This window comes from Stegostoma tigrinum, chromosome 3, assembly GCF_030684315.1.
Source record: "Stegostoma tigrinum isolate sSteTig4 chromosome 3, sSteTig4.hap1, whole genome shotgun sequence".
Lineage (NCBI taxonomy): Eukaryota > Metazoa > Chordata > Chondrichthyes > Orectolobiformes > Stegostomatidae > Stegostoma > Stegostoma tigrinum.
The window spans coordinates 87,866,043-87,890,693 of NC_081356.1; the positions used below are offsets into that span (position 1 = coordinate 87,866,043).

A 24,651-nucleotide genomic window follows, 5' to 3' on the forward strand; every position below is an offset into this window, starting at 1 on the left:
TTAATCTCTATCTGGTTAGATTGGAGCACTTCAAAATCACTATCTGCTCAGACACAAAATTCATCCACGAAGGTCTCGAAGGAGTGCTGATCACTTTACAAAAAGATTGTTTGAAGATGAACGGGTATGAATCATTTCTAAAAAATATTAACAAGACACGACAGATGGTTCTTTTAAACAATTTCAGTAAAATCCTCAATAGCAAGTTTATGGGTTAAAATCCATGTAAGATTTAATATTTCCTATTCTGCAACTATTCATGTCAAATCAAAATCAAACTAGTTTTTATCTTCACTTTTCAAAGCTGTGTAAATATTCATGTTCATTTCAAGGTCTGAAACCTGGTAAGGTAGTTTATCCATTCCTACAGAATGTGCTTGATTTTCATTCCATTGAAAATCATTGAATAAACTGCTTCTCTTAATGGAAAGGAGAATATAAATTACATAACGTTCATAATCCTAACTGCTAGTGACAATGTAGAATGGGTGTGCATTTATTGGACTTGGGAAATTAAAGAATTAAGTTGAGCTATGACAGACTTTTCCCTACAGCTTGCTCTCAACGTGGTATCTCACTGATTGGAATTAAGGGTTTGTGTTAGACTATAACACAATAATGCAGAAGCTGTGGTATAATCCTCGCATCTTGTGGAGATTTGCAACAGTATCCTTCCACTATCCATGTCCATACATCAAGTATGAATGTTGTGGAATGTACCACAGACCGGTGTCAATATGAAATGGTACACCAACATGAATTACCACCTTCACTGGGCATAAGAAATGAATTCAGAGGGAAATTGGCAGAAAATAAGCTTTACCATCCCTTGTTTAGAGTAATAATTTAATGGTCCTGTTCCATTAAACACAGATAAATATTCATTTTAAGGGACTGTGCCAATAACTTTATCAGCTTATCTACAATGGAAATTTGGAGTTTATAAATTTATGATAAGGTGGTTGCTTAGGTAGGAAATATTTTGCTCATGTATTTCTGGTGTTAGAATGTGAGAAGAATTTAAATCTTGACTTTTTGACGGAAGTATAAACAACATTTTAATGTGTTGTATCTTCTTTGTGTCGCATTACATGTGAATAATGTAACAAACCACAAAATATAGGCTAATCACCTTTGTATTATTGTTGTGCATGGCTTAACTATAGGTGTCATGGGCAGAACAACAGTATGAAAAGCAAAGAAGTAAGCGGTCTCCTGTAAGGGACTGTACAGATTGCATGGCAGAGAAAATGTTTACTGATCCCATGTGGAATCAGCAATGGTATCTAGTAAGTACTTCGATTAATTGCAGTAAAACAGTGTACATTTAAATATTTGTTGCAAAAAGTGGCTGACAGCTTGATTTCTTTGTCTTCACATCTTTCATTTTTGAGAGTAGACTGTGTATCTATATCCATTACGAGCACACCAAATCCCACAATGACATTGACTGTCCCACCTCAGACCATGATGCCTGCAAGGATTTCATTCCATTCTCCCAGTTTATCCATCTCAATCTCATCTGTTCTTGTGATTCTGTTTTCCGCCAGGCTGCCTCCGACATGACCTCAGTTATCCTCAACCAAGGATTCTCCACCACCTTGTTTGATGGAGCCTTCAACCATATCTGATCTATTTCCCATACTTTGCCCCACCTCTTGCCTCCTTCTCAGAACATCAATAAGGTTCCATTAGTCTCTGCACAGTGCAAGCTCAGGGAATGATATCTCATCTTCCACTTCACAGCCTCAAGGTCTCAGCATTGAATTTAATAACTTCAGAAACAGATTGCATTATGCATGCTCAGAGATAATGGGAACTGCAGATGCTGGAGAATCTGAGATAACAAAGTGTGGAGCTGGATGAACACAGCAGGCCAAGCAGCATCTTCGGAGCACAAAAGCTGATGTTTTGAGGTCTAGGCCCGAAACGTCAGCTTTTGTGCTCCTAAGATGCTGCTTGGCCTGCTGTGTTCATCCAGCTCCACACTTTGTTATCTTGCATTATGCATGCTCCTCAGTTTCCTTCCACCCTCCCTCCCCCTCAGCTGTGTTGTGTTTGTGCTTGGTTGACTTTGTTCTGTATAGAAGGGGCTAATTCTCACTTTTTCAAACTTGAATTTACAGCTAATTCACATTACATTTTTTCTTTCTCCACTTGTAACAACCCCTTTGCTTTTAGATTGGGCCTATCCACCATCTCTCCACTTGCTCCTCTTTCTGTGTCGGTCAAAAGTTTGCAAAAGAAACCTATTTTTCTGACAACTTTCAGTTTTGAAGAAGAATTATACCAGACTTGAAATGTTAACTGTTTCTCCCTCTACTGCTGTGTTCTTTCAGCATTTTCTGTGATTGCTTCTTATCTCATGGCTGCCGTTCTGCAACCACTCACTAGTTGCTGATTCTGTTTGATTCTAGCCCTTGGGTGCGGGTCATACCAGAATTAGCTGCCCCCTTTCCACTGCTGAGCACAGAAGAATTGCTGGTCTCTGACTGGCCAACAGAGTTATCTGGACGGCCTTCCACTGACCTGAGTGATGCAGGATGTGGCTAAAGGCAACATGGGGGTTCTTGTTGTGTCTCTAGCCAGTGAACTAAGCACCGATTGCCTCCACAAAATACAGGTCAGAAGATGTAGGATCAGCAGCAGGCCATTCAGTCCGTGACGCCCACCTCCCATGAATGAATAAAGTGTCAAAATTAACCCCTTGGTTCTTCCAAAAAGGAACAATTCCAATAATGTTCCTTTAATATTGCTGAAAGGGCATATTTTGTCTTTTGTCAGAAGCACTGCACCCATACCTGTTCCTACTCAACTAAATTGGTGACAAAAACTGAAAGAACTGCGGATGCCGTAAATCAGCAGGTCTGGCAGCATCTGTGACGGAAAAAACAGAGTTAACGTTTTGGGTCCGGTAACTCTTCCTCAGAAAACTGGTGACAAATTCACGCTCTCTGATGAGGGGTCTAGGCCCGAAACGTCAGCTTTTGTGCTCCTGAGATGCTGCTTGGCCTGCTGTGTTCATCCAGCCTCACATTTTATTATCTTGGAATTCTCCAGCATTTGCAGTTCCCATTATCTCTATCACAAATTCCACTTATTCATGTTTCAAGGCAATGCTCAGACCAATCAGAGTCAATGTGCCTGGTTTAAAATTTAAACAAAGCCTGGTATTTAATTGTCAACCATCATTTATTGATGCATTCAGCGTGGCAATATCTCTACCAAACAGAATCCACTTGCCAACCACTCAGCACTCTCCTCGCATACAGTGTAAATGTTGGTTTTCCCCATGAATTTATATTGTTGAAAAATGCCCTGCTGAGTGCAAGATGAAAAGTTTCAACATGTTGTGTCTTGTTTCAGCAATATTCAAGTCTGTTGTACCAAAATACTTTTCTAAACTTTTCTTTGCTGACGTAATTAATGGATGTCATCTGTTTGCTCATAGTCAGCTATTTACTTCTTCTTGTATTTGTTCAAGGACTCCGTCCATTGACATGAATGTTTTTCAAATCATTTTCAACTTAGATCAGCAGCAATGCCAGTCGGATATATTCCATTGACTTCAGCATTCACGGTCCCATTTTTACACCCATATAATGTTGTCAGTGACAAATATGAGATATGCACGATTTCATGAAGTAGGTTTTATAGTTCCATGTTGTTAACCACCTCGGGTAGAATCTCCAAGGGGTCTGCCCAATGTGGCAGAATAGGATGAGAAGTTTGCTGAGGCCGAACTTGATGTTGACAACATTTTGCTGCAATTTTTACGCAGTTGCCAAGTGGTGAGACTCATTCTTTGCTGGGCAACGGTGATTTGCAAATTAAGGAGGATCATAGCTTGGAAACTGCCTTGTTGACAGGCTAATTCACCTCATTGATATTCAGCTTTCTGCCTTAAACTTGCTGAACAAGTTAGATATTGAAAAAAGTTGACATGTAAACAGAGAAGGTACCTGATGAATTCAGCTTACTACTGCTCCAAAGGACTTTCATGTTTAACACAGGGGTAACAACATGCTAACAATGCATCATGGGCACTGTCCACACTCAGCCCATGTTCATGAACATTGGGATCCAACATGTGCCAGCTTCATGGCACACTTCCAATCCATTTTCAGGATGCTTCTTTATTTTAAGGCAGCACATTAGGCTGTGCCAGCAACTATCATTGTAATGCTGCTACAAGGATACTGTGCACTCAGAGACACACACTCAGCTCATAGTCTGAACCAGACTGCATGCCTGGGCTCTTCACTTGTTGTATAACCACTCACTCACCCTGAGCTTACCAAATGCTTATGCATTGCATTGATTTGCCTTGCCTCTTTTGGGCTTTGATCCCTTCAAACAGAGATACCAAGCTCATGTTGCTCCTGTTTTGCCTCAGGGCAGACACAAAGCTAATAAGCTGGTGATGGTTGTCAGCAAGTGTCAGTCAAGTCATGGAGGCATTGGCACAGTGAAGCAAAGCGGCTTCCAATACTAGTCCAGGCGAATGAAAACTTTCGGTTCGCTAATGGGGCTGCCAGAGTCAAGATGCTCTTCATTTAAGGGATGAGGGCTGAATGTTGGGCAAATCACAATCATTGTGGATTGATGTTCTCCTAGAATGAAAGACAGGCAGGCATTAAGGAAGATGAATGTGGATGGCACAGCTATTTCTTTTTGTGTGGTTGAGTGAGTAGGCAATGCAGAGCACATGCAGTAGGTCAAAGCAAGGGAGGGAAGTTGCTGCAGGCAACAGTGAGAATGTTTGAGCATGAGCCTTGCTAGGAGGTGGGTACAGTAGCAAAGACAGATTGAGTATGAGCTGATAGAAATGGTGACGCTTATGCTGCCAGAGTGGAGAATGTAATTGCCCTACTTCTGACAGTTCTGTACCTTCCTCCAGCTGACCAAGTTTGCACTGAACCATGTGGCATCCTTGGATCAGGCTGGCATGATCTGGTGTTGTGGCCTCCGCTGCAGGTCCTGAGGGGAGAGGAAATCCTGCCTCTGTAGCACACCATCCAACAGAAGTGCCAGGGACCCTTCTCACAAAGCAGGATGAGGATTCCCTCTGTCTACCATGGCCTGGGCAAATGCCAGGCACTGTGCAAGGCAGCTCTGGACTGACAGTGCTAATCCAGGAGCATAACCGGCTTTTAAAGAGGGCACGGGTGCAAATGATGCTGGTGAATTCCAGGTATCCTCTGAGTTGTGAGTTGTTCTAGAAATGTTCATGTGTGGTAAGATGGGGCCATAATTGAATATGAGAGCCATCATAAGGGTGAGGTAGATAATTAATGGGTTTTTGTGAGATGTGGAGAGAAAACCTGCTAAGTTTTGCGGTGGAAATCCCTTCAAAAAATGCAAGATTCATCACCAAACTTAAAGTTGTCTTCTTCTGCTTCCCTTCCAACTTATTTTAGCCTTCTGATGTTAACCAGGAATACAATTTAATTACAAACTCTAGCACAGCAATGCCTATTTTCTGTGTTGGCCATAATACTCAGTAGGTGTGATTCTCTGAAACAAAACACCCCATTGAACTTTCAAGCAAAAGCTGTTTTTTTTTTCTGATTAGTTCTGATGACTGGTGATTTCTACTGCCATGAGGGATTGATTGGAGATACAAAGCGAATAGCACGGGCTCATTTCCTGCACTGGCTCAGGAAGCCATGAAGGACCCTCCTTCTCAATCTTTCCCCTTGCCTGAAGTGTGGTGACCCTTATGTTAAGATTGAGTTATCTCTCTGGCTAGTGAGAAAGCAGCCCTATGGTTTGGTAGGACTATGGTGACTTTACATTTTACCCTGCAACTCCCTCGTACTTGGAGGACTTATTGTGCCACCTGTATACTGTTTTGCCAATGTTACTCGAAGCTTAACCCATGGAGCAACTTTAGTGCATCAGTGGGACACTTCCATTTTCTACAGCAAATAAATACATCAGTTTCTGATTGTGATTCTAAATTTTGTGTCCATATGAAGTCTGATTGACTATGCTTAAGATATCTTCTAGAAACTATGTTGAGCCTACAAACTCTTAGATTAGCCTTGGTGAACCATTTAGCACTAAGAAAGAATTTGAAACATTTCAGATGCAGGAGCAAAGAGAGCTTTTGGTTTTGTTTGCATACCTCAGAATGCTTTGCTGAACAATGATTAATACTTTCAGGTATTTTAGTAATTCAGTCAAAAGTACCATGCAACAAAAATAATGTGCAATAGCCTGAAAGAATGGGGACAAAAGAAAACTGATTTCTTATTGATTGTTAAGGAACTCTACAATATACTCCAATGGGAAAGAAAAGATCATACATTTCAAAGAGTAGTCCCTATAGATCCTGCTGACAATACAGCACAGGATGAGTCATGGAGTGCCAGTAATTTCTGCAGAGGCAGGGATATATTTGTGTTCACTATGATTCACCAGAGTTCTCAACAACCACCCACAATATTGAATTATTCATCAACTAATTAATTGTTTGCTGCTCGAAGCTCTTAGCTTCAAACGAAAACATATCTTTCAGACATGCACGTTATTAAAAAAACATTCAAAATCTTATTATATTTTGTATATTGTCCCATCCAAAGCAAGATACAAGGACTTCATCATCCCTGCCAAAACTAGATCTACACGTTATCCCTGTGTGGAAGAAGGGAATAACAGGTAAAGGAATTGTGCTTACTGTGCTTGATGATGGATTGGAATGGAATCACACGGATATTCAAGCAAATTATGTGAGTAACACTGAAAGGACTATTATTAGAATTTTTTTAATCTCCAGGATTAAACTTAACTCTCGTAAAGCTGAAACGCAAATTTAATATGATTGCATTGAACTGCAACTATTTATTGGCAGCAACAGAAAACTAAGGCACAAGAATTAATTTCTGCACTTATGGTTTGCAAAGTTCCACCATTACATTTTTGCTGGCAAAATCCTGAGAATGAATCTCATTTAATTCATTATGGAAGTTAAACCAATTACCTTATAATTAAGGGCAACACAGTGTGGAGCTGAAGGAATACTGCAGGCCAGGCAGCATCAGAGGAGCAGGAAAATTGACATTTCGAGTCGGGACCCTTCTTCAGAAAAAGGGTCCTGACCCGAAATGTCAACTTTCCTGCTCCTCTGATGCTACCTGACATGCTGTGTTCATCCAGCTCTACACTGTGTTATCTCTGACTCCAGCATCTGCAGTTCTTACTGTCTCTGACCTTATAATTAAGTATTTGAATCATTGAGCTACTTCATTGTTGCAGAATTAATTTCACAGATTGTTTAATACAGAAATTTTAGTTGATGATGGAACCCATATACAAATGCTGAGTACAGGGACACAATCCTGCTCCAAGCATTCAAAATTCAGACACAATGAGTTGGAATTCCAAATGAACAATGAATATTAATCAAATAGGTGAAAATTTAAAGTAGCAATGCATTTACAAGTGCGAGCTTTTATTCCCCTGAAGTGCCCATCTGCAAATAGTGGAAAGTTAAAATCAGCTGCTGGGGAAACAGACTTGTTCTACTAATATTTTGCCACAAACCTGCTGCAAACAGATCATAATGAAATCTGATCACCTCAGGGACCAAAATGACTTACTAAAATTGCCTGGGTAAGAAGATAACAGATGACCTAATTGTTACTCAAACTCCAAAGTTTGGTTAGAATTAGCAGTTTTCTGGAGGGTATCGGAAATAACTGTACAGCAACCAGTATCCCTTCGCCAAGTCATCTTTTATTTACATTTTCACAGAAAATGGGCTGTGACCAGCCAACTTAGAACAAGTCCTGAGAATGGATCTCCTGTTCATATCTGTCAGTTAGGGCTTTCTGATTTGCCCAGGTCAACAACCCCAATCAAGAATCTCTTAGCCAATGAGATCCATTTGGCTCACATTCCAAGCACTACCCCAACACTCCCACTCCCCCTCCCCTCACCCCAAGTCAGGGATGTAGTTTCCCCTGGGATGTTTTTGCCTGAGGTCCAATCCCTCCGACTCTGACTCAGACATGGGTGGCGTGCACCAGACTGTAGCCTGTCTTTTGTGCCCTGAATGTCTAGGGAGAGTTTCCTTCTCTTCTCTAAGTGGTAATGGTATCAAACCACCTTGGACTCTGATGTTTTTTCAATGCTTGACAAAGGGGGAGAACCCACGGTTTCTGACAGTCTTTCTGGCTGTTGTGAGGGGCCAGCTATGTTTTGCATCTGCCCATTTGTGAGGTAGGGGCTTTCAAGTGATCCACATGTTTGATCATGCAACTTCAACTACCTGAACTTCATATGTTACAGAACCTCACCTCACATTCACCTTGCCTCATACCCATGGAGGGCCATTCCCATGGCTTTCACACCAAACTTAGCCCGCTGAAGTAAACTGTCTCTCTCACTTGGAGGAGGCATGTGGCCAGCATTGGCATTCTCGCTTTCATTTCACAATCTTCCCTGGGCCTGGAAATATCAAGCTTAACCTGGCGTGGAGTCTTTTCCCCATCAGCAACTCTGCTGGACCTAACCCTGTAGTTGTGTGAAGGATGGCCCCATAATCAAACAGGAGCTGAGTGAAACAGTAGGCTGTTTATTTAAGTCTGCCTTCAACATTTGGAATGCTCTTTCCACCAGACCATTGGACGATGGATAGTATGGAGTTGTCCAAACATACCAAATGTCATTCAACATTTGGAAGTACTGTAAATCCCTACTGGTAAATGTTGTTCCATTGTTCATGAGGAAAACTTCCAAGAGTCCATGCATGCTTGCAGCTTTTCAATTGTCATCCCTGGAGTTTGATAAATGAACTCCATGCACATTCAGCCAATGTGAATGGGCATCCACAATGACCAAGAATATTGATACTTTGAAAGGACTGGCAGAGTTGACATGTAAATGAGTTCAGGTTTTACCTGGCCATTCCCACAAATGTGGGGTGCTGCTGGTGGTAATTTTTGCCCTTGTTGGCACTTTGGCCACAATAAAGCAGCTATGTTGGCATCCATTCCTGGCCACCGGGCATAACTTCTGGCCAACAGTAGGGAGGCGATGGTGTAGTGATACTATCACTGGACTGTTAATCCAGAGACACAGATAACATTCTGGAGACCCGGGTTCAGATCCCACCATGGCAATAAATATCTGGAATTTCAAATCTAATGATGACCGTGAATTCATTGTTGATTGTTGGAAAAAACTCAACTGGTTCATTAATGTCCGTTAAGGAAGGAGACTGCCATCCTTGCCTAGTCTGGCCAAATGTGACCCCAGACCACAGCAATATGTTTGATTCCTAACAGTCCTCTGGGCAATTAGGAATGGGCAATAAATGCTGTTTAACCAGTTATACTCTTATCCCGTGAATGAATAAAGAAAAAAAATCATTTTGAAAACCGCTGGATGACCTAGGTGGAATTCAGCCGGTTTCTGGTGGTGACCTTTACGCAGGACAGTCACTCTTGCTTCCCGTACTGATATACCATCCTTGACTGTGATCTGGTCTTGCCAGGTCCAGAAAGGTTCCAATTCTTTTTGTCTCGGCCCTTTTGTTTCCCCCATCACCACCAGCTGTTTGAGTTTTGCCAGGGCAGAATCCTTTTGTGTCCACAGTCGTTTATTGTCAGTTGTGACTGGAATGGTGTCCAGAAAGTTTAAAACCAGAATGTACCCTACCGGGGGTGGGGCCAATAGTGGTGTATCTGTCAACGGGAGATGGCTTAAAACGTCTGCATTTGTTGCTTGGTCTCCTGGACAGTGTTCCACCTTGAATGCACAACTGACTTCCCGAAATTCCCTACCACAGCGGTGCTCCCTGATAGCTCCCCCTTGACTTTCAGTGAACATTCTCCCAGGACTGATCATAGCTCATCCCTGTGAACAATTTGGAAAAACAGACCCAACTGAGACGTTATCAGACCCCCTAAATGATGTCTGTGCAACTCCCTGACTGACTCACTACTAATCCTCTGACTGATTGCACTGGACCTACAGATATGACTGTGGTCCAATTCCCAGGCTGTAATGTAAGGGAACTCCTGATCCTGGCTGCTTCAAGCAGCGGATTGCCCATATCCAAGCCTCTGGATTGGGATCAGACACTGCCGTTGACTGGCTGTGGTGAAACTAATGACGTCAGACTCCTTGATTTGAGTCCTGTTAAACTCTGAGACATGGCCATTTGGTTGATATACATGCAGTGTGTTTGTAATGTAAGCTGCTGGCACGTGCTGTCAGTGTGACGTTGATGTAACCTGGTGATGTACAGCCACTTAACTACTCCTTGACAGATCACTACTGAAAACTATGACAATGTATCTGGCTTTCTTATCATTTAGGTTCTGTCCACAATGCAATGCTAATGATGCAAATATACCTTTTGTTGCTCATTAGTGAATTTCTTGTCTCTCCATTCCAAAATTGGTGAAAAATTGAAATTTTCTTTTCTTTCATGGTTTTTCTCAATATTCCCATTTTTAAAATGAAATGTAATTACAGTTTCAGAAATCACATGACACCAGATTATAGTCCAGTAGGTTATAGCTTGTCTTTTCAAATAAACCTTCAAATGGACCTTGTTTGCCCCAGTCCAACACCAGCACCTCCACATCATTATTACATTTGTGTAAGTTTCTTCCCAAAGTTTGATCAAAATAACTTTGAATGTTGGGCTATCAAAGTGCACATACAGCACATGATGCAGTACTAAGTGATCAAGGATCTATTTCCTACGTTCAAGCATAGACATTTGTTAGTCATTCCTCGCTGTTCTTGAGAAGAAAGTGATAATTTGCTTTCTTGAGCTGTTGCAGTTCATGAGCTAGAAATACAACCACTGCTGTTAGGAAAGGACTTCTGGGATTTTGACCCAGATGCAGTATAGAAATAGAGAAGTCAGATTGGTGTGTAATTTGGACAGATACTTGATCAACTTTTGTTCACTGTCAATTACTATATTAAATGAAACCTTTATTTTGGTCTGAAATAATTTATTAACCACAAAGTAGAATTATTTTTATTATTCATAGCTAACTGGGCAATTACCACACAGGAGACAAAATATTACATAATCTTCTTGTAATTGTATGTAAGTTTTATTTAAATATAATAAAGCGAACAATACAAGTGGCAGCTCTTGTCATTTACTGTCACTTTTTCTTTACATTGCGACACTATTATTGATTTTATTTATATGGAAGCTTATCACATCACTTCGACTTTAAATATTCCTCTGTAGACTTGGATGACAAATATTCCTGAGAAATATTCCAATTATTTCAAACAAATATAATAGCAAAGTTTCAAAAATGTTAATTGTGATACTTGCCAATTAATGCTTCAATTTCCATTTTTATTTCTACAGGATCCAGAAGCAAGCTATGATTTTAATGATAATGACCCTGATCCGTTTCCCAGATATGACCCAACCAATGAAAATAAGTAAGTTAACACTTCTTATAATAAAACATGAAATTTACTGAAGCCTTTCATACATCAGGATCTAGATTAGTAAAATGAGAAGTCCGAAAGAATTTGGCCAGTAATTTCCTCTGCCATCGTAGCTTTGTGGGAAGTACAGTGGAAATCTGCACCATGTCTGATGAAGTAATAGTGGAAGGCCTGGGAATTTCTAAAAAATTTCTTTTGTCTTTTGACACATTCATAGCTGTCACTGATAAAGAAAAGTGTAAATTATATTTCTTGGTAAGGATGAGAAACTTTGTTTATGAGGATAGATTGGAGAATTTGGGAATGATTTCCTTGGAATGCGAAGTCTGGGGGGAAATTTGATAGAAGCTTTCAAAATCATGAGGCATCTGGACAGAATAATCACGGAAAAATAGCTCCTTCTTACAAAAGAATTGAGAATCACAGGGCACAGATTTTAAAGTGATTTGCAAAAGAAACAAGTGTAAGGTGAGAAAAAGCTTTTTCACTCAGCAAGTGTTCTGGGTTTGGAAGTCATTCCCCAGTAGCATAGTGGGGGCAGACCAACTGAAGAGGATAATGGTTGGTTATTTAAGTAGAAGCGAAGTGTGGAGTCCTAGGGAAAAGGCAAGAGTTTGGCACTAAGTTAAAACGTTCCGAAAGCTGGTGCAGACATGATGGGCTGAATGGCCTACTCCTGCATTGTGGCAATTCTTGATTCTGTGGATTGAAGTTAGCTAATGCAAACTCAGTTTGGGTGCTTGATCCCACACACAATTAATGTGCGTTCCTCTTCAAAGCTGGCGTTGACTGGTACATGATTATTAATATAGGAAAGAATAATTCTACACTTGCATAAAAGTGAATTATGTGGAAGGCAGGCAGGAGGATACAGCCATTGGATGCAATTTTCATTGGGTTTCCAAAACTTCAGCAGTACCCTCTGAGAAACTAGGTAAACCCATAAAAGCAGCTTATCCTTAAGTATTTCTCCAAATGATTCTACAGGAGATCAAGAGAACTGCTGAGATTCTCTCCCGTGTTAAGGTTAGAGTGACAACAGATATGCTATGGTATTTTACAGGATCTAGAAATCCATGATGCAAGTACTAAAGTTGCACCATTTCTGAGCACTCCACATTTTGATAATTACCAAAAACCCTGAGCACAAATGCCTTTTACAGGCTTTCCTTTAAGTTACCAAGCTAATCTTGAGAGTTTTTTTCCCTCTGTTAATAATTTGATTGGAAAAGTAGGTGTACACACCATCAACGAGTTTCCACTTTTGCTAAAATTACTGATAGGTAACAAATTAGGGCCATTAGTTTTTGCATAGGGAATTTGCCTAAACAATTTTAGAGTTCAACACCTGTTTCCATGAAAAATGGAGTTATCAACTCATTCATGATCTCATTGAATCGCACATTGGGCTGAATAGCCTGCATCTGATCTTACATCTTTTGGTATTATGGCCTAAATGAAGTCCTGAACTGGCTTCAGTTGCCAACGAGTGTGTGCTTGGAGTAGTTCCATGCAAATTTGAATAACTTAAATTTAACTCGGCTATCATACAATAATGTATTTGAATATGATCACTTGCAATGTTTTGAGTCTGTTGTGTACAACATGATAATGACTAGGATTGTGGATGTTTTCTATTAGGATGGGAATCATTAATTTTCTATCTGTTGCAACAGTAGTGAGTGCTCAGCAGTGAGGGACTCAAGATTTTCACATCTTGGTTGACTCATTTTCTGGTGTTAAGGGCATTTCTATATTTTGGTTGGATGTTAGCACCATTTCCAGCGTAATTAGAATATTCACCTTGGATGAGAATTCTATTGCAAAAACTTGTCACAGCAGAAGTTTGCCAGCTACATTCTGTGAAGATTTGAAAAAAATCCTTAATCCTTAAAATGTTGCAATGTCTGCAATGCAAAGAAAATAACCTTTCGATCCTTTCCCCAAAGTTCCTCAGCCAGGAAAGCTAAGTTGTTTCTTTTAACCAGCATTTCTGGACCACAAATGATAAGTTGAAAAATGTCATATTGATGCAGCATCATTTTATATTTTGTCACATAATGACTCGCTGTATTGATAAGAACCATCCTGGGAATCCATTAATGCAGTTCCCATGTATCATCTCTTCACATGTACTTCAGTGAGTCAGCATGATTAATTATCGTTTTGGAGATTTCCAGAATTATTACAGTATGGATACTGTATGGTTACAGATTCCCGATTTAGAGATGTGTAAGAGGTGGACTTCTAATTTAGTTCACAACACTGAAAAGGTATTGATACAGACCAGAGCGAAACTAAACAACCATTTATCAGTGGCTGGTGAAATTTTTTTTAATGCAGCAGAGCCAAATAATACAAACAGAGAATTCTCCTTCCTTTTCCTGTATTCCTTTTCCTTCTTTACACATGAAAAGAGCAGACTTTCCTTAGTCCATGCTTTCTCATATTCATGCCACAACGTGAAAGTCTTAGTTGCTGGTATGTGTTTACTCAGTGTGCAGTCCTTAGACCCACAATGTAGATAGTAAACTATCTACAAGTGGGAGTTTCAGTCAGCACCATATACTTTTGGATGATTTTAAATTTGAAATATGCACAAAAATAAGGGTTTTGAAATGTTTTCCTGTGGTAGTTGTATTTATATTACCTACACCAAGAATTAACCTGCAGCAGCTTAAACAGATATTGAAAGGTATTATCTTGACTCTTTGACCCAGTTTTCAGTTTGAGGCTTTTCCTGTATGTTTAAACTTCACATTCCTGTCAATCAGCAGATGTCTTGTGAGTTCTCACCAACGGTATGCCAGCTAAGAATTACGTTAAATTTTTACAACAATAATATTAACATTAAAAAATTTATACTGGATCACAATCAAGGGCATCATCTTACTTTTCAATGTTGGCCTTAAACTAAGCATGTGCTTGTTAAGCTTTGTACATTTAAACATTATATAATTTATACTATAAATCATATCTGTGCGATATGCAAAAATAAGGCCATATTTTCCATTGAATCTGATGAGTTCTAATCTGCTTTTTTTAGGCATGGTACAAGGTGTGCTGGGGAAATTGCAATGCAAGCCAATAACAAGAAATGTGGAGTAGGAGTAGCTTACAATTCAAAAGTTGGAGGTACAGTAGAGTTGAACAAGAGCATTTCTAATTCATCGTGATTTTGGGAGGTGCTTGCCACAATGGTGGGAGATATCAATTTTTTAACTTGCCCTCTCATCTAAAATTAATTCAGCATTTGATATCTCTTTATTAACTATGAAGCTTATTAAGAGGTAGTTTGGTTTTGGAATGGATTTGTTATTAATTTCCTTGTGAACAAAGTAACATAAGGCTGTTTTTCTTTAGTTTGAACCAATGGATTCTACATCCCTGCTCAAAAAGCAGATAATTGATCAACACCACAGTTTTGGTCATTTCACTTATTGCTGTTTGTGAGACTTTATAATAAGACAAATTGGATGATGTGCATCCTGATATTAAAAAATTGAGGGCCTTGACATTATTATTCGGCTGCCCCTTATAACAACAAACATTTTATTTAAAAGCATAATTCCTATGGCAATGAAACAAGAACTTGCAGTCTTATTTAAAGGAAAATACAACCACGTTGAACTGAAATAGCAGGCGCCAAAGTGAGCTAATGAACTGTGAAGTTAATCATACATTTCTCATCCAATAATTTTAGCCCTTAGTTTAGTACAATGACTGTATGAAAGGATAAGCTTTTAAAAAAACACTCTGGGCACTTTTTTTGAAGAAAGAAAGAGCTAAGTACTTTGACAATTTTGACATATCTGTTTGAAAGTAGCTTTTGACACATTATTGTGACACTTTTGACAGTTTCCTTTCACAGCTCTCTTTTGACTCTTTTGATAATTGTTTCTGACAGGTATGTGAACAGTCTAATTAGTTTGACAGTTAATGAAGTGATGCACATTTTGCAAATATTCATGCCTACTTTCACCAGTTCCAAATGGCACTTTACCTTTCCCAAAGAAGTTCTGAGACCATATTCAAAAGGGTACTTTACATTTCTACAAGGATACCCAGATTAGTCAAGTGTATCCACAAAGTTTAGATCCACCAAATCTAATCTGGACATTTTATGCTTCAGACACCGAAGACACCAAACTCATGCACGAGTAGAAACGTTTTTGATTTTTATGGGTAGCTGCCTCATTAAAGACTATATGTGTGAAATATGACCTGAACACGTTCCAACCCTGATACAATGGTAGGTGCCATGTTTTGGGGACAGGAATTCAGATTTACAGGCTCATTCATCATTTTGACAATGATAATGAAGCTGTGTGGGAATGGTGGAAATTTAGGCCAATATACTCTGCCTTTTGATATTTCAGAACATAAAAAAAGCTTCTAGGAAAGTGCAAAATAAAAACACTTTATATCTTTGTTGAGTTAATATTCACAAATGTCACACACAGTTAATCACACATTGTGGCAACATATAGTATTTAATTTGCAATGCATTAGCAAAGTGACATAGATATCTTGCTCATTGCATCTAAATACACATATGTGTTAATTATTGCAACAATAGAAGGTATGAAATATTGTGTAATATATCTTCTCAAGTGCTGCTCCAGTATGTTACTGCTGACTATAGTAGTGATTCATTACAAACATTTACATAATTAGTAGTATGATGAATTTTGATCTGAAAGCAATATGGGTAGGAAGTTTGTAACTTCTTTAAAAGGTCTTTGGAGTCTATTATTGTTTTTAAGACAGTTTGAGAATGACTTTTGGGAGTTTTTATCAATTGTTAAGGTTGTAATTTCATACATCCATCTGATGTGATGATCCTGAATCTTAAAGCAGCGCCAAAAGAGAGGAAATTTATGAAAACAGACTTAAAATGAGAGCTGCAGACACATAAAAGTATTACAAGCAGAGGAACTGGAGTGTAAAGACACAAATGCAGGCAGAAGGAGAAAGCAGATGGAAACACAAAGATGAATGCAAAGACTTGTTGTGAACAGCAGATGCAAATAAGTTTCAGGAAGAGGTGTTTTTTTTTCTATTTGGCAGAGAAATAGAGAGGACATCTTAGTGAAAATGTACACATTGATTAAAAAGAAAAAAAGAACCCGGAAAGCTGTATGGATAACCTGGAGACACTAAAGGGTCAAGTCTATTCCCAATACTATCTGAATAGTGAATTGTTGAGCTATCAGTTGATCGGTTGAAGAAGAAATCGAAAAAGATACACTACAAGGATAAGTGTAAACTGAGAAAGAGAGTGTTCATAGAAGAGTTTCTTGGTGACAATAATCATGAAATTTGAAGGTAATTTGACTGTCGTCAAATAGGATCACTGACCTATTCTACATGACTAAACAATAGCACATTGTGGAACTGTACAGTTACAACAGTTACATTTATATGGAGAGTAATGCAAACGCTTTTGGTTGACTAAGCTCTAACTTTGTATCAACTATGGAAAATGAAATTTACCTTTTCTGAAGTACTGTCTTACTTAACAATTTAGGTATAATTTGTATTGATTCTAATCGGTGTTAAAGAAAAAGTTACAAAAAGTGGGACCTTGCTAGTAATTTCATTATTTGGGAGAAGTCACCCAAAAACTTTGGTAATTTTGGTTTCTCATCTCCTCATGGGGATTGTTGCAGTGGGAAAAAATGAAGTCATACATGTGTCAAATGTAATTGGAACAGGAATATGATGCTCCTGGCTCAGAGGTAGGAGCACTACCTACTGATACACAAGAGCTCCTTCCGCAACTTTCACTTATGTAATGCCATAAATGTAGTGAAGCAGCCCATAGTGCTTAGAATGATAAAACATAATGTGTAATTTTACATTAAAATTGCTGAGTAACCTCCAGATTTATAGGCTCTGTACTAGAAGAAAACATTCTATTTGCAAGTTATTTTTCATTCCCCTACTATACCTGCTCTGACTTTAAACATGCCCATTTTATCCACTAATGACTGAATGAATGTCAGCTGATCTGCTCCCAGGTTTCTGTCATTAAGTTGACAGTGATAAATCATTTGGTAGCGTCCAGAATGATTTGATCTTTTCTCCCTGAGAGCAAATGTTTTTGCTGTCATATGGCTGAGACCAGCAAGTTGCAGCATATGACAATATGGGTATAAAAGCTTTAATTATCACTCTATAACACAAGCTTCAAATATCCACTGTGCCACATAATGACTTGAAGTATGAACATAAAAAGTGTTGGGTAGAATAGAAGGTTTAACTGTTTGCAGTTGCAAATCCAAGTTTTCAGATGATACCAAGTTGGGTGGGAGGGTGAACTGTGATGAGGATTCAGAGATCCTTCAGCATGATCTTGACAGGTTGGGGAGTGGGCAAATCAATGGCAGATGCAGTATAATTTGAATAACTGTGGGGTTATTCACTTTGGAAGCAAAAACAAGAAGGCAGATTACTACCTGAATGGCTGTAAATTGGCAGAGGGGAGTATGCAGTGGGACCTGTGTGCCCTTGTGCACCAATCGCTGAAGGTAAGCATGGAGGTGCTACAGATGGTAAAGAAGGCAAATGGTATGTTGGCCTTCTTTGTGAGAGGTTTTGAGTACAGGAGCAGGGGTGTGTTGTTGCAGTTATACAGGGCTTTGGTAAGGCCATACCTGGAATATTGTGTGCAGTTTTGGTCTCCTTTTCTGAGGAAGGATGCTCTTGCTCTTGAGGGAGTGCAGCAAAGGTTTCCCAGGCTTATTCCGTGGATGGCAGGTCTGACGTCTGAGGAGAGACTGACTACGTTGGGATTGTTTCCACTGGAGTTCAGATGAATGAGCAAGGGATCTCATAGAGATTTATAAAATTCTAAAAGGACTGGACAGGTTAGATACAGGGAGGATGTTCCTGATGGTGGGTGTGTCCAGAACCAGACATCATTGTCGAGGGTTTGGGGCAGATGATTTAGGGTGGAAATGAGGAGACATTTCTTCACCCAAGTAGTGAGCCTGTGGACTTCATTGCCATAGGAAATAGCTAATGCCAAAACATTTAATGTATTAAAGAGACAACTAGATATAGCACTTAGGGCAAAAGGAATCAGAGGTTATGGGGAGAAAACAAGATTAGGCTATTGAATTGGATGATCAGCCATGATTGTGAAGAATGGTGGAGCAGGCTCGAAGAACTGAATTGCCTCCTCCTGCTCCAATCTTCTATGTTTCTATATTTATATATTGGTGTAATTTGATTATTCACCCATTGCTTGAATATTCAGTACTTCAGTTCATGTCCTATTTGTTCTTTGGTGAATTTTACATAATCTATTGTATTTCAATTGAATTTCAGACGAATGTCGCTGGCTCACTAATTTTAATATTGCACTTTGCCTTAGGCATCAGAATGCTGGATGGCATCGTAACAGATGCAATTGAAGCCACTTCAATTGGATTCAATCCACAGCATGTAGATATTTATAGTGCAAGCTGGGGTCCAAATGATGATGGAAAGACTGTGGAAGGTCCTGGGAGACTTGCACAAAAAGCATTTGAATATGGCATTCAGAAGGTGAGTATTGCAGATCATTTTATGTCAAAATTAGTATGCAAAAGGTATTCTAACTTCCAAACTTTTCAAACTCCTTAGAGCTGAGCAAGAATAAATGCAACTTTTAAACATTTGTAGACAAACCATTTGTGCAGGTGTGATTGTCCAAACTAAAGGGAGAGATTTATTATTACCTTTGTAATTTAACACATCATTTTACCAGGACTTTTGGAAATATACATAAAGTAAATAAATATTTCAAAGATAAAGTAGAACTCTTAATGGATGCAGGAGTGAATATTTAGAAAGTGATGGATTTGTGAAGATTTTAAACAATGTTAAATGATGTTGATTGGTTCAGAGAAGGGTAAGGGGAAATTTTATGATGGTTTTTAAAATATGGAATCAGGTTTGACAGCTTAACAAAGAAAGGGTAGTTTCTTTGGTTCAAACTTTAGTGACAATTGGACAATTCAAAAATGCTACAAAAAGAGGGAAATTTCTTTGTTTTGATTGTTAAGTGTAAAATATTTTATCAGAGGAAATTGTTGTGTCACAAATGTTGGTATCAATACATGATTGCAGTTATCATGTGAGTATTGAATTATTAATGAAATGGAGGAAGATGTAAAGCTATAATGAGACAGCATGGCATTTAAATTAATGTAGATTCTACACTGAAGAACTACCACAGACATGAAGTGTTACATAGAATCCTTCAACATCATAAGTTACTTTTGTAGATCATATTATGCACAACTTGTTAATGATATTCAATTTAAAATTATGTATCTTCAGGGTAGAGGAGGAAAAGGGTCAATTTTTGTCTGGGCATCTGGGAATGGCGGTCGTCAAGGTGATAACTGTGACTGTGATGGGTACACAGATAGCATCTATACAGTTTCTATAAGCAGTGCATCACAACAAGGGCTGTCTCCATGGTATGCAGAAAAATGTTCTTCCACACTGGCTACAGCTTACAGCAGTGGAGACTACACAGACCAAAGAATTGTAAGTATCTGTCACATGAAGCTCGCTGTCTGTGTATTTTGAAGTGGTTCAACTAAATCTGCATATACAGTTTATGATATGTTTAATTAAACCTTAATAAGACTTCACGTCAGGCACTGAAAGAAATATATGGACAGATTAGCAGGCAGATTCATTGGTATTCTGCCTGGTATGATGATATACAAATATTGGGCTGAATTTTTAAAGCAGGTCAGGGTTGGAATTGAGAGGCAGTCAGTGTTGCCAGTCATTATGTGCCATTATGGTACCACAATCCTAAGCATGAGCCATTCTCTGAGGTTCTGGGTCAGACCATGGAGGGCGACTCACCAGTTTGCAGCTGTAGCCAATTTAGACTTAATTAATGTAAATAGAAATACATTAAGGCTCATGTGGTAGGCTTAGGTTGAAAAGGGATGGATATTATGAATATCCTAAACCTTGTACACAAAAAGGATGCCCTGTGCAACATAATAATCATAAGATTAGCCATCCTGTGGAGGTAATAATCAGACAGTTCTCATCATTTTTCAAAGTATAGGAAGATTTAGTTGGCATCTCCTTTCTCTCCCTTTCTCTCTATTTCCCCATCTTCAGATCAAGAGCTTCCATCTTGGTTGATACACATGCAATTCTGTTACTGTGGTGTGCCACGCATTGCCAAGCATGTTCCCTGGCCTTACAATGACAATTCCTTTAAAGATAGCAATGGTTTATCTAAAACCACTGCACGACTGCACAAACCAGATGGAGTCCATGTCTAGAACTGCTTCTTAAGATCATGTTCCTGTGCCCAAATAAAATTTTAGCCCATGTTGAAGTTGTATTAAATCTCTATCTAGTATGATAATGTCATGCAGGCGGAGAAACAGGAAACCTGGTATGATGTACTGACTGAGATAGAAGGTGACTAACTGATAGTTGTAATTATGCTTATTTACCAAATGTTGTTTGTATCTATTGATATCTTGCAATAAATTACACATTGCTCTGTAAGACAGAGATAGTAAGAACTGCTGATGCTTGAGTCAGAGATAACACAATGTGACCTAGACGAACACAGTAGGACAGGCAGCATCACGGGAGCAGGAAAGTTGTCATTTTGGGTTGGAATCCTTCTGAATTTTCTGAAGAAAGGCCCTAAAACTGAAACATCAACTTTCCTGCTCCTCTGATGCTGCCTGGCCTACAGTGCTCCTCCAGCTCTGAGCTGTGATACTGTGTAAGACAAGAACTTCATCTTCTTAAGAGTCACTATTGGTCTATCTTCTGCCAATGATAACTAGACAGGCCTTTAAACTGAGCAGAGAAACCAAGATTTATTTAGGCCTCCTGTGGCACAGAGGTAGGGTCCATACCTCTGGGTCAGGAGGCCGAGGTTCAAGTCTCAATTACTCCAGAAGTGTTGTCATATTATCTGCTATCAGGTTGATTTAAAAAGGAAATATTCAGAAAGGAAGGTTGTGGGCTACCCCAAAGACATGCCATCAATGCTGGTACCAAAAACCTAATACGACACTCAAGACAATGGATTTAAAATGATTAGAACTAGGTCTTAATATAATAATGCAGAATTGTGATGGATAGCTTTAAAATTATAAGGGACAGGTTTAAACAAAACATAATGTTTACAAATTCAGAGAGGTATGGAATGAGGGCCTATAAATGCAAATTAATTTTAAGAGGTTTATAATGAACTGGAGAAATTTCCTTCTAAATGTCTCTGAGGCTATGATATTTCCAAGGATGGTAATAGAAGTTGAATTATGCTACCGTTCAAGATTAGATTGGATAGGTGAGTAAGAGAAAAAAGGCTGAAGATTATGGAAACTGATGTGCGTATCTAATGAGGACCATTTGCTGAAGTGGAGGGAAATATCTACAGACTCCACTCCATGTTGTATGATCGATTTATTTCTCTATCTGTAGCGCTTTCACTAGTTCTCTAGCTTTTTAAGTGCAGGCAGACACGAGGTAAAAAAGAAAACACATGGATTGAGGGAACACTGGTAAAGTTCAGTTGTCTTTATTCACAAGATCTCTTGAGTTGGATCTCCCTGATCAGAAATATTCTTCTCAGCCTTACTTTTCCAAATACTTCTATTAGTTTGCAAGAGGTAAAGGGTGGCTAGCACCCTTGTGAAAGATATTTGATAAAGCAACTTAAAACATCATAACTTACAACAACTGCTGATGGAATGATAAGATTTAAACTGGATATTGATTGCAGAGAACAGTAAAAGCTCTTGTGCTAGTGGACGTTTGGGTACTTCTCTGTAACCTGTTCTGAGCTCCAAGCTCTCCAGTTACTTGAGAAGCAATCACATGGTTGTTGGCGGGCAAAGGCTCTTGTTGTCAATAACTGGTCACCAGTAGATCAACTTCATGTTGCCATCTAAGCATCATCCAAAACTCTGCAGTTCTAGTTTGTCTGCAGCATAATCATCAATGCTTGTTCAGACAGGTTGTTTAAACTATACTTTTTATTTTCGGTGTTTTAGCCTTAGGTTGTTCTGATTTATGGAAGATTTTGCACTTGGCGGCATTCAAACGTATGTGAACAGAAATAGGGATAAAAAGCTCAACTGAAAAATAATGTACCATTCAAACTACAATCTGAACCTTGATTGTCAATTGCGGCCAAAATGGAAAATGTATTCCATGTTCTTTTTATCATGGGACATCAATTCCAATCCAACGCAATCCAAAAGGATGGATCAAGGCATCATGTTTAAAGTTGCTGAAATGGATGTAGATAGTCTTAAATCTGGAACACAGAACTATTCTTTCTTTAACCTTATGTTGGATCATTTACTCAAAAGGACATGAAGTCAGCTTCCATTAATAAAAATTGCCTTTCCAGAGTATGTTATGTACTGGACTGCGCTGAACTAGTAAAGGAGTATTTGGTGCTACCAATGGAGGATAACTAATATAAGTGTTTTGTTTCTTTTCTCAATTTGGCATCTAAGAATTTAATAATAATATTGTCTTTTAAAAAATATCTAGATATATACTTAATATCAGATTTGAGGGTGAAGCTAGTTAAGTGCAAATTGCAATGCTATGATGTCATGTGAGTACATTCTGATACCATGATGATCGTGCGTCTTGCACTGACAAATGTTTATTGGCGATCTCATACTATCAAGCCAGAGATTCAAGGCCCACTCCTCGTTCAAGCACCTCATAAATCAGGCTTAGAATACCAAGCTCACAAAGGGCTCATAATGAATTGAGCCATGAGGCCGTAAGGCTGCTTCAGGTGCATTCGTATAGGAGGTGCATTAATTGCTTTTTACTTACTCGGGAAATACTAGCTATACAAAAATGTAATTTAGATGTCTAATTGGGGATTAGATTTTAAAAGATAGTGTCATGCAGCCGAAGAGCATGGAAGCAAGAATTTGGCCTGAGTAGTCCACGTCAACCATGTTTCCAAATCATACTGGCCCCACATGCCCTTGTTTGGCCCATATCCCTCCAAACCTTTCCTATTCATGTACTTATCTAAATATCTTTTAAATTTTGTAGCTGTACTTGCATTCACCACTTCCTGAAGCAGTTCATTTCAGAAAGGAACCACACTCTACATAAAAAAAATTACCCTTCATGTCCTTTTAAAATATTGCTTCTCTCACCTTAAAAATATGTTCCCCAATTTTAAATTCACCAATCAAACAGAAAAGACTCTTGCTTTTCACCTTATCTACACCCCTCACGATTTTATTAACCTCTATAGGGTCACTTATCAACATCCTATGGTCCAGAGACAAAAGTCCCAACCTATTTTTATAATTCAAACCCTCCATTCCCAGCCACATCCTGGTAAATCATTTCTGAACTTTCTCCAATTTAATAATTCCTTCCAGTAGCAGGGTGCCCCAGATCTATACACAATATTCCAGAACAGAACTCAGCAATGTCCTACACAACCTCAATATAACGTTCCAACTCCTATACTCAAAGGTCTGAGCAATGAAGGCAAGTGTGCTAAACACCTTCTAGCCCACTCTGTCTACATGTGACTCAAATTTCAAAGAATTATGTGCCTGAGCCCCTAGGTCTCTCTGTTCTACAGTGTCACCCAGGGCCCTACAAGTAATTGTCTAACTCCTACCCTAAGAGACAAAAAAACTGCAGCTGCTGGAATCCAAGGTAGCCAAACAGGTGGCTGGAAGAACACAGCTGGAAGAACTCCAGTCCTGAAGAAGGGTGATACCCAAAAGGTTGACTGCTCCTTTCCTCCAGATGCTGCCTGGCCTGCTGTGTTATTCCAGCCACCTGTTTGTCTAACTAATTGCTACCCTTATCTGTTTTACAAAAAACATTACCTCTCATTTATCCAAATTAAACTCCATCTGCCACACTTCAGCTCATTAACCCAACTCATCAAGATCTCTTTGTAATCTTAAATAAGCGCCTTCACTGTCCACAGTCCCACCAATTTTGGCATTATCTGCAAACTTACTAACCATGTACCCTAAATTTTTGTCTGAATCATTTACATATATAACAAACAAACGTGGACCAATTTCTGCACTTTGTGGAACACGGCTGGTCACAGGCCTCCAGTCCAAAAAAACAACCCTATACCACCACACTCCGTTTCCTACCCTCAAGCCAATGTCCAACTGGCAAGCTCTCCCTGAAACCCATTTTATCTAA

The 24,651-nt window shown here is 39.0% G+C and overlaps 1 protein-coding gene across 2 annotated transcripts in view; it reads left to right on the forward strand.

Moving 5' to 3' along the window:
* Window positions 1-24,651, forward strand: part of pcsk1 (proprotein convertase subtilisin/kexin type 1) — an 84,337-nt gene that overhangs the window by 23,211 nt on the left and 36,475 nt on the right. For both annotated transcript variants that reach the window (XM_048528280.1, XM_048528281.1), the window contains exons 2-8: window positions 20-124; window positions 1,167-1,289; window positions 6,588-6,734; window positions 11,354-11,430; window positions 14,486-14,574; window positions 18,821-18,993; window positions 19,771-19,983. In XM_048528280.1, coding sequence (XP_048384237.1) covers window positions 20-124; window positions 1,167-1,289; window positions 6,588-6,734; window positions 11,354-11,430; window positions 14,486-14,574; window positions 18,821-18,993; window positions 19,771-19,983 — 927 coding nt within the window. The remainder of the gene's footprint in view (window positions 1-19; window positions 125-1,166; window positions 1,290-6,587; window positions 6,735-11,353; window positions 11,431-14,485; window positions 14,575-18,820; window positions 18,994-19,770; window positions 19,984-24,651) is intronic.